The following is a 10,873-nucleotide window of genomic DNA, read 5'->3' as shown; positions in this document are numbered from 1 at the left end:
AAAGAAGAGAAAATAATATAAAATCATATAAAATGTTCAATAAAACAACAACAACAACAACAACAAAAAACAGAACGAAGCTGAAGACAAAAATAGGAACGAAAAAACAAGGGCAATGAGAAAGGATCTGGGAAGATGCCCCTGTAGGAAGCACCAGGAATCTCTCTGCCACACAGACAATTGCACTCACAGAACCTGTCTGATGTAACTGTCTTGAAATTATGGAGTCTGCTGAAGGTTTCCAACTTCCGGGGAGGGATGGATGGTAAAATGTGGTTAATTTTGGTCAATTTCAGCACTTAGTAGAGTAGCGGCTACACACCGCTGCACTCAGCCACCTGGCAGGTAGCCCTGCAAGTGTTCCTGGAGCAGTCTGCACTCGGGTTGCTGAAGGCAGGGCAAGCAAAAAGAACCCTGTCCTCTAAATATCAAGGATCTCTGCTCTGATCACTGACTACTGCCTCTGATCCAAGAGGTGCAGACAAAAAGGCAGGTGGCTATTGTTGTTGCACCTCTTCAATTGTTGCAAGCCCTTCCACCTCCAGCTAAGTGACATTAAAAGGACTTAAAGGGATAATGCCCTTTTCCTCTTAATTTTTCTATTTTCCCTTTTTGAGAGCCAGACATTAAAAAGCAGGAGATCTATAAGCACCTGAATACACAAGGAACATTATAAAATGACCGTGCATGACCAGGGAAAGGCAGACTGAGAAAAGACCTGAGAAGACCTTAAGTTTATGTCTCAGCAGATTCTTGACATAAAAATAGACAAACAAAAAATTAATTAATTAATTAAAAAATTTTAAAACATCAAACCCCAGGGAAGGAGAAGTTGTAATATTATTAGATTAAGATATCCAGTTTTAAATTTGTCCCTGAGAAAGACCTGATGGAAGATCTCCTAGACAAAGACTTTAAAACAACTGTCTTAAAGCAGCTCAAAGGTCTAAAAGAAGATGTGAACAAAGTGGGAAAAAAAATGTAGGAACAAAATAGAAATATCAATAAAGATACAGAAACACTTAAAATTAAACAAAATTTTTTTGGCTAGATTACAATAATTAAAATGGTAAATTTTTACTAGAGGGATTAAAAGATAGATTCAAGCAGATAGAAGAGAAAAAATTAGTGAACTTGAAGATATGACAATAGAAATTTTTGAGTCTGAAGAACAGAAAGAAGAGACTGAAGCTAATAAATCTAAGGGACCTGTGGGATGTCATCAAGCAGATCAATATACACATTGTGGGAGTCCCAGAAAAAGAGAAAGAGAAAGGGGAAAAAGACTTGAAGAAATAATGGCTGAAAACTTGAAAATTTGATAAAAGGTATGAATATACATCTAAAAGATAAACCCCAAAATGCAATGAACTCAAAGGGATCCACACCAAGACACATTATTGTCAAATTTTCAAAACATGCAAAAAAAAGAGACAATCTTGAAAGAAGCAAGAAGTGAATCATCACATGCAAAGGATCCTCACTATGACTATCAACAGACCTCATCTGAAAATTTGACTAGACCCTATGTTAGGCCACAAATTGCCTCCCAGATTTTACAAGGTAGCTGCTATAAAAAGTATCTTCTGCAACCACAACAAGAGGATGTTAGAAACAAAAGGGAAACTGGAAAATTCACAAATTTGTGAAAACTAAACAACACACTTTTAAACAATCAATAAATCAAAAAATAATCACAAAGGGAATTTAAAAATACAGAGAAATGAACATTAGAACACACTATAAAAAATGATGGGTGCAGTGAAAGCTGTCCGAAGGGAGAAATTTATAGCTATAATACTTACAGTACAAATTCAGAAAGATCTTGAATTAACAGCCTTACTTTACAACTTAAGAAATTAGAAAAAAATAACAAACTAAACTTCAAGTTAGCAGAGGGAAAGGAAAAATAAAGACTAGAGCAGAAATAAATGAAAAGAGAACAGAAAACAATGGAGGAAAATCAATGAAACTAGAAGTTGGTTCTTGGAAAAGATCAACAAAATTGACAAATCTATAGCTAGATGGACTAAAAAGAAAAAGAGAGAGAGACAGAAAAAAGACCCAAATTCCTAAAATCAGAAATAGGGACATTACTTCAACTGTACATGTATAAATAGGATTATGAGAAAGTACTATGAACAATTGTACATCAGCAAATTGGATAATCTACATGAAATGGACAAATTCCTAGACACACAAAACCCACCAAGACTAAGTAGCAAAGAACTAGAACATCTCAATAATCTGTTACTAGTAAGGAGATTAAATCAGTATCAAAAATATCTCTGCAAAGAAAACCTGATGGCTTCACTGGTGAATTACAGGAAATATTTAAGGAAGAACTAATGCCAATTCCTCTCAAAATTTCCAGAAAAAAAAAAAATTAAAGAGGAGGGAACACTGCCAATCCCATTCTATGGAGCCAGCAGTACCTTGATATCAAAGCTAGACAAAGCCACTACAAGAAAACCATAGACTCATATCCCCTATGAACACTGATGCAAGAATCTTCAACAGAACACTAGCAAACAGAATTCAGTAGCATATTAAAAGGATTATACACCATGAACAAGTGGGGTTTCTCCCTGGAATGCAAGAATGTTTCAACATATGAAAATCGATCAATGTAATATGCCACATCAACAGAATGAAGGAGCAGAAAGACCATACAATCATCTTAATTGATGCAGAAAAGCATTTGACAAAATTCAATAGCTTTTCATAATAAAAGCACTCAACAGTCTAGAAGTAGAAGGAAACTAACTCAATATAATAGAAGCCATGTGTGACGAACCCAAAGTGAATGTCATACTCAAGGGTGAAATCCTCCAAGATCAGGAACAAGGCAAGATGCCCACGTTAACCACTTCTATTCAACACAGTACTGGACGTTCTAGCCAGAGCATTTAGGTAAGAAATAGAAGTAAAAAGCATTCAAATTGGAAAGGAAGACGTAAAATAATCTCTATTTGTAGGCAATGTGATATTACAGGCAGAAAAACTGTTAGAGCTCCTACATGAATTCAGCAAAGAAGTAGGATAAAAGTCAACAAGCAAAGCTCATTTGCATTTCTATACATGAACAATGAACAATCTGAAAAGGAAATCATAGAAACAATTCCATTTACAATAACACCAAAAAGAATAAAATACTTAGAAATTAACTTAAACAAGGAAGTGAAAACAGTATATAACGAAAACTATAAACATTGCTGAAAGAAATTAAATAAGACATAAATAAATGTATAAACATATTCTATGTTCATGGATCGAGACTTGATAATATAAAAAGATTAACATTACTCAAAGTGATTTAGAAATTCCATGCAATTCTTATCAAAATCCCAAACATATTTTTCACAGATATAGAAAACCTATCCTTGACACAACATTGTAAAATGACTATAACTCAATAAAAAAAATGTTAAAAAGAAAGAAAGAAAACCTATCCTAAGGTTAATATAGATTATCAAGGGACCCCAAATAGTCAACACAATCTTGAAAAAAAAAAGAATAAAAATGAAGTACTCACACTTTCTGATTTCAAAACTTACTACAAACCTACAATAATCAAAGCAATGTGATACTTTACAAAAACAAAAACATACAGATCAATGGGATAGCATACAGAGCCCAGAATTTGAAAACATGGGGCTCACTGACCCTGTGCACACCAGCTGGGCTGGCTTCTGGTTAACGATGGGGGCAGTGCTCTCTCATGCCCGTCCTAGGCCATCCAAGGAGACCATGTTGGCCTGGGCCCTCCCCACTCCAGCCCTGCCTCCAGTAGTCAGAGCACTTCCTGAACTTGGGGCTTTAGGGGTCAAGTTTATTTAATGTAAATAACATAGTGTGGCTAATTTGTTTTGCCAAGTAAAAACCAAAAGTAACTGCTGGTCACTACCATTTTATAAAAGAAAGGATATTTTTACAGCAAAAATACTAGGAAGGATATAATCTCATTTGCTGTTCTAATGATAAAACTGGATGGCATAAGTTCTTTCTTGGGATGACGAGTTTCTAACTTAAATGTGCCTCAGTTTTCCCATCTCACAAATGGATCACCGCCACACTCAGAGCGATGCTGTGAGGATTAACTGAATTCGTATTTGCAAAGGGCCCCTGGTGCCCCAGCACAGCCTCTTTGTCTGGCCCTTCCTGGGCACGGGCTCCCCTGGTCTGACGCTCACCTCTTCTCTCCCTCCCTCTGCAGGTGTTTGGGGGTCTCGTGTGGATCCTGATCTCTTCCTCTCTGGTGCCCATCCCCCTGGTCCAGGGCTGGGTGATGTTCGTGTCTGTGTTCTGCTTCGTAACCACCACTCTCCTGCTCTTTCTCTATGTGATCGGTGCACATGGCAGTGGGACTTTCTGGATCACCCTGGTGAGTCCCAGCCCTGGGGGTCTGAGAGGGGGTGGGTAGTATTGGGCCCTCTCCCCTGGGAGACTGGCTTTTCCTGCGCTGGGTGGGGTGCCCTGTGGATGTCTCCTACCCATCCTCCAAGGCCTTGAGCTCTGAGCTGTCCACAGCAGCCCAGGGCTCCCCGCAGCAGGCGGTCAGTGGAGGTAAAGGCAGAGGTTGACTGTCGCTGCCTAATTCTCTGACAGCTGGTCTCCCTTCTCTTGTGTGACTGCCTCTTTCCTAGACCAGCAGCCCAACAAGCCTCCCTGTACCTCCTGCACCTGCCAGGCGCCCACTGGCATCTCCCACCACCCAGGAGAGTTCGTTTCCATCTCAGGAGAAGGAGGGCAGGGTCCTGGGGACTGGCCCTGGCTGCCGAGTGTGAGACCATGCTCACTGCCCAGCTCCCAGTCACGGCCTTCTAGAGCAGGGTCACCAGAGAGGGACTTGGCCAGGGGAGAGGGATGGCCTGTGATCTCTCTTCTGCATGAATTCTGCCTTGAGACCCATGAAGGAGGTAAACTTACACGGGGACCACCTGCCTTTACCTCCCGTGAAAGGAGAGGGGCCTTTGGCCAGGCCTCTTACTCTCAAAAGGCCTCCAATCTAGACTTGGAAACCACGTCCAAATCACTACTCAGAGATCCATTCTCATCCTTTTTGCTTTTAAACATGCCTGGAGCCCCAGTCCCCTGCTCATCCAACCTCTCAACATGAACAAGAACTAAATAAAACAAAACAACACAGCAATGGAAACGGCCCAGTCCTCTCACTCTGCACTGGCCACCAAGGCCATATCTGACCTGGGGACTATGACTACAGATGACACTTCTCATGGCCACCAAGGCCACATCCGACCTGGGGAACGTGACCACAGATGACACTTCTCAGGTCCAGATCAATTTTCCCTCCCTGACCCCTTTCTTGATCCCACCTCAAGGGAAAGCAGGGTCCCTCCTCCATCAAAGTCCTTACTCTGGCTCCCAAACCAGTGAGAGAAAACTCAGCTGCATGGCCCTGGGTAATCAGTCTCTGTGAGGACAGGGTGGGGTTTGGGGAAGGGGAGCTGTCAAGGGAAGCAGCAGAAATGACTGAGGGACCTGGCTGATGCCAGGTGGGGACAGGTGGGCTCGACAGACCCTCCTGGGACCACAGCTGCCCACATCTTCACATCTGGGCGCCCCATCGCTCTGATGGCCCTTCTGACCCTGCAGGACGCAGCTTACCACTGTGTGGCCTCCCTGTTTTACTTCGGTGCCTCCGTCCTGGAAGCTTTTGCCACCATCCAGATGCAAGACGGCTTCAGGTACAAACAGTACCATGAAAACATCTCTGCCGTGGTGAGTCCACAGTCAACCTGCCATGTTCACGGCTCCCACCACCCACTGACAGACAGGCTGAGCCAAAGGCTGCCCAGGCCCTCCCTGTTTTTTAATACTTCACTGATGTTTGAATAAAGTACACCTTCCCCCTCATTTCTGAAGGAAAAAAGCCCCAGAGAAGGGAAACGATGTGCCGCAGGTTCCCTGAGCCATCGGTCAGTGCTGCACTGCCCAGGCCTGGGCTGGCTGGGGGTCCGTGCCTGGGTGGGCTTCGGGGAAGGCAGATGTGTCGGGAGGCATGACCACACACACCTGGCACTGTCTGAGCTCCCTGTGAACAATCTTATTTACCCATCAGAGCAGCCCGAGGATGGAGGTGCTGTTATTATACCCATTTCACAGATGGAGAAGCAGGGCTCAAAGAGCATACACACCTTGTCTCAAGGTCACAAAGAATTGGTGGGCCCTGCTGTCCAGGACCGGTGCTCTGTCACCACACTCTTAGCACCAGTTTGAGCAGAGAGTATGGCAACTTGGCTTCCCAGCTCTCCCCAGTCTTCCAGGAAAGCGTACAGTCAGGGCCACAGGAGTGCTGAGCCCAAGGACAGAAAGTTGAGTGGCCAGTGTCTCCCAGGCGCTCACTCTGAGGGTGGGGCTGTGGGGAGGCCCTTCCAGGTGCAACGTGTCCAGACCCCCAGTTGTGGGGATTTGCTGTTGGGATCAGGCTGTCCTCTTTCCTGTCATTGCCCAACGCTGTCTCCTGCCTGACAGGAGGAGGGGCTGGAGCTCACTCACCCATTCCTTGTGCAAGTCCCTTGTGCCCTCTGAGCCTTGGCTTACTCATCTATAAAATAGGGTGGTGACTCCTGTTGTTTCCCTGGAGGACTAGAGAGCTAGTAAACCACTTCCCCCGCAGGCTTCCCAGTGAGCAGTGGGTGGAACAGGGGCTGAGCCTCCTCCACTCCATCAGTAGAGGAGGTGGGGGTGAGGCTGTGTGTGACTGGGGGCACCTTGCCTGCCGGTCTCTGAGCTCTGATGTCCTCCAACTGCAGGGCCAGATCCATTAGTGAGCTGTGAGGTCACGGCCTAATTTTCTTCTTGACGAAATGGACCAGAATAACAGAGAATAAGAGAATGTGTTGTTTCATAGAACTCTCTTCCAGAGTTGTACATGTGTGGCTATGTCCCTGGATGCTAACTCATGGTGTCGGAAGTTTTTCTAACCATGGATGTTATTTTAAAAATAAGAAAATGTTGTGGGAAATGCACTCGCAGATTTCTAGCAATCCACCTATTTATTATACAAACGCTGAGGTCAAATATCTTGACATATCATGAGATGCCAGCTCCAGGTGCCAGAGCTGTGCCACCTCCACCCCTTTTTGGAAAGGGCAGAGCAGAGGCTGAGGGAAAGCCCACAGGCTGGGTGGTGTTGAGGTCTGGGAAGGGGTTTAGCGAGGCTGCCCTTCCTGCTTCCGTTGGCGGGGTCCCAGGAGAGGTCTTCAAAGCCTGTCTGCTGGCCCCATGACAGCATCCCCTGCCTCGGGAAAGCAACACACTCCCCTTAAGCTCCCAACTTACTCCCCAGTTCCATATGTTACGGAAATGACAGGCCAGCCAAGAAACAAGCACCACTCGGAGGGTTCGAGTACTCAGATTTATTACGCCGGCGGGCTCAGAGGGGCTTCTGCTCCTAAGCCCTGAGCACCTCCAAGACGTGAGCATGAGGTTTTATAGGGTTAAGTACAAGTTTGGGGTATTCGGCCAATAGGCACGCAATAGCATTAGCAACATCATTATCACAAAAGTAGAGGCAGTGAGGCAGCAAACCAACATTTCAAGGCCGGATATGTCTCTTTGAAAATCCAGCTGGCTAGCAAAAACATGAACAGGGAATCAGCAAACAGACACTTATTAACTTAGATTTACGAGTTAGCCCAGCAGAACTCAGATCAGTAATCCGACACTTGTTACACTTAGATTTGTGACTTAGCTTGTTAGCCCAGCTGGGCTTTTCCTTCACAATTCAGGTCCCTGGCTCTCAGTGTCCCCAGTGTGCCATTTCTTGATCTCCCTTGGAAAACAAGTCTCTGATTCCTGTCCCTGTGGGGACTTCTGAGCTGCTTCTGCCCAGGGTTCTCACAGGGTCTGGAGGCCCCCAGATTGCTTCCTCCTGGTGGGGAGAGGTGTCTTCTGGGGCCTTCTCACTCATGTGTGATTGCTCCCTTCAGACAGTGTCTTTGAGTTCCCAGATGAGTTCTCTTACTTTGGTTATTCAGTAACTCGGCTTACTCATCGCCTCTGGCCATGAGGGTGAGGGTTCGCCCAGGTGTGGAGGCAGGGCGAGAGCAGGCATGGTAATGGCTGGTTTTTATGGGCATTTTCAATAGTCACGGGAGCGTAGCCAGCCTGACGCTGTGCTTGGGTTGGAAACTCTCGACCCCACACCCAAGGTCACAAGCCAGGTGCAGGTATCTGCCTGGGGGCAGGCAGCCTTCAGAGACCAGCCACCCGGAGCAGGGTGATAGGATAGGTGGTGCCCAGCGAACATGGCAGGTCAGGGCCTGGGCAGGGCACAGAGTGACCGTTTCCACATTTCCAGGGCCTCTGTTCCCAGCAGCTTTCTCTGTAAGCCTCCTCATATTTGCAAAAGCTCAAAATCCCTCCTCTCAGTCCCAGTCCCTCACTTCCTGTGGCTCCCTGGCCCAATACTTGTGAAATTCTGTTGGGGGTTTGAGAATGTTTAGCCAGCATGGAGACCTTAACCAGAAGCAGCAAACCCTTTTTGCCGAGGCTGCTGGGATCACAGCTGGTGGACTCTGGTCTTACTGGTGTTCAGGAGGGAAGTTTTCCATGAAAAGCAATGGATACTCACCTTCAACTATCATTTGAGGAGACTCTAAGGGTCCTCATTTCCAGCAGGCTGGCAGATGTGTGACGGCCAATACTGGACCTTGTACACCAAGTCCCGCGGGTCGTTACATCCCCTGGAGACTGTGCTGAGAGCATTCAGGGCCACACCTGGGCTCTGCAGGAAAGGATGACTCCGTGAGCAATGGGAAGCAGTGGTGGTCCGCACACTTCAGGGCTGTCAGCCAGGAGCACCATGCAAGTGGCCACCCTGCTGTGGGCGGCCCACGCCTTTCCCTCTCCCCATGCATGCCCATTAATGGCCATTTGTCTTGGTTTCAGGTGTTCTTATTCCTAATCACTCTGGTGTATATTGTCCATGCAGTGTTTTCTTTAAAAAGACGGAAGTCTTCCCAAAGCAGCTGAAGAACTTTAGCTGAAACCCCAGAGGATGTTAACTGATCAGCCCATCTTCCAGCGTAACATTTCAAATGCAGAAATGCTCTCAGTGGTCAGAAAATAAAACAAAACAAAGCAAGCAACTCTCTGTTTCTGTGGGTTTTGTGTTGACTCTCCCAGATACTCTCATCTCAGAGTAGGGGCTTGCTACTTTGAACAACCAAATATTGAGCAGTCTTTCTAGGGTCATTTCCTGTTTGAAAGAGGACAATAGCAGTGGAAAATGGGGACTGTGATCTGCAAGACCACGAAACAAGGTTCCCCTGCTGACCCCCGGGCCGGATCTTGAGAACTGTTGATTGGAATTGTTCGTGGGCTTTTTGGTACCCGTAGTGTGGCGTGTTTACACATTCACGGAGGGACATTCTACGTCTTCATGGATGTTCTATGTCTTCATGGATATTTTATATATTCACGATATTCTACCAGTCGTGGGGAATAAAACTTGCCCAATGATTATTTCCAGATGTCCACAGTGGGAGATGATAAACGTTTGAAATAGTTTATAAAGTGCCTTTATATTTAATACTTCCTTGGGGTTTTTTGGGGGGGGTCTTTAATTCCCCAGTATCGGGAACACCATTATTTCAGCTTTCTTTCTGAGGAATTCTTGCTTTAGACTGAACATCTCAAGGCAGCATCAAGGGCAGTTCAGAGGACAGCTGCGTGTGCTGCCGGTGCATCTCAGAGAGTCCGGGACGGGGTATCTTATCCTCCCCGGCTACCAGGGAAACCAGACAGCCTCATCCTTTCTGGAAACTCACCAAGTACCAGCCTGGGGTCCCCCTCTTTTTCCTACAGGACAAAGGGGTCTTGCTTAATTATAGTCTTTAAGCCAAAAAAAAACAGGTGTTTCCTTGGATGACTCCATAGGAGAGAATGGGGACCAGGCTACATACAGTGTGAGAGGAAGCACAGTGACAAGTGATTAAGGACCACGTTTCAGGTATGAGTCATCTGGGATGGAAGGAGAGGGTGACTAGGAAGGAGGGCACTCAGTTAGGAATCCTGAAAGCCCAGCTCCTGTTAATGATGCTTTTTGATTTCTTCACTCAAAGATGTTAATAAATTCCAGAGCTGGGACACCTGAAGAGGTACCTCAAAAACTGGTCAGCTCCCAGTGTGGAGGAGTACTGGCAGAGGATGGATGACCCCTTGCTAGGGGCATGCAGAGCAAAGATTCAAGCCTCAAGCAGAGGTTTAACGACTTGACATCTTACTCCTCTTCCTGTTTGGGGAATCTGTGACTAAATTGGGTCTCAGTGGTAACTTCAGGAGGCCCTTTGTTATCTTAAGGTAATTGTACACTAAAAGGCCACTTTTAGTGAGTCTACTTAAATTTTAAGTTAAAATGCTATAGTAAATCATTTTTACTATAATGATTAACTATAGGAAATAGTAAGGAGGAAAAGGTTTGATTGAGGCTTAATCCTGAAAAATTAAAATATGGGTTAAGAAATGATAGGAAGTTTCTTGCCTGTTTAACAAAATTCATATCTTTACTCATCTTGTAACTGGGAGTTTGCACCTTTGACCACCTTCACCCAATTCTCCTACTCCCAACCCCCAGCCTCTGGCAACCACAAATCTGATCTCTGTTTCTACAAGATTTTTTTTTTTTTTAGATTCCGTATGAGTGACATCCTACAGTATTTGTCTTTCTCTGCGTGACTGACTTCACTTAGCATAAGGCAATCACTATCCCAGAGAGACATCTGCACCCTCATGTTCACCACAGCATTATGTACAGTAGCCAAGACACAGACACAATCTAAGTGTCCACTGGCAGGAACTTGAGAGCATCATGCCTTCCTCTTCTGAGATGCCCCACTGCTTTCTG

The 10,873-nt window shown here is 45.3% G+C and overlaps 1 protein-coding gene across 2 annotated transcripts; it reads left to right on the top strand.

Annotated features, from left to right (window-relative positions):
* The first annotated feature begins 3,848 nt into the window (after positions 1 to 3,848).
* Positions 3,849 to 10,688, top strand: LOC105072275 (myelin and lymphocyte protein-like). Of its 2 annotated transcripts, none has more exons than XM_010959142.3 (3): positions 3,849 to 4,384; positions 5,617 to 5,742; positions 8,917 to 9,050. In XM_010959142.3, exons 1-3 carry the CDS (start codon positions 4,289 to 4,291, stop codon positions 8,998 to 9,000), a joined length of 306 nt encoding a protein of 101 aa, XP_010957444.3. In that variant the 5' UTR covers positions 3,849 to 4,288; the 3' UTR covers positions 9,001 to 9,050. The 2 variants fall into 2 exon arrangements, with proteins under 2 accessions (XP_010957444.3, XP_074210639.1); XM_074354538.1 differs by lacking the exon at positions 8,917 to 9,050 and adding an exon at positions 10,659 to 10,688 and having other exon boundaries at positions 3,891 to 4,384.
* Positions 10,689 to 10,873: the final 185 nt, after the last annotated feature.

The sequence above is a fragment of the Camelus bactrianus genome, chromosome 28 (genome assembly GCF_048773025.1).
Source record: "Camelus bactrianus isolate YW-2024 breed Bactrian camel chromosome 28, ASM4877302v1, whole genome shotgun sequence".
Classification (NCBI taxonomy): domain Eukaryota; kingdom Metazoa; phylum Chordata; class Mammalia; order Artiodactyla; family Camelidae; genus Camelus; species Camelus bactrianus.
Note: the sequence above shows the minus strand (reverse complement) of the source record. Positions and strands in the feature narration are given on the sequence as shown.

What these genes read in the sequence shown, in the direction of transcription:
- LOC105072275 (XM_010959142.3), top strand. Translation starts at nt 4,289, where the DNA reads ATGTTCGTGTCTGTGTTCTGCTTCGTAACCACCACTCTCCTGCTCTTT. An exon ending in GGACTTTCTGGATCACCCTG is followed by an intron (nt 4,385 to 5,616) that starts GTGAGTCCCAGC and finishes CTGACCCTGCAG; the next exon opens with GACGCAGCTTACCACTGTGT. An exon ending in ATGAAAACATCTCTGCCGTG is followed by an intron (nt 5,743 to 8,916) that starts GTGAGTCCACAG and finishes TCTTGGTTTCAG; the next exon opens with GTGTTCTTATTCCTAATCAC.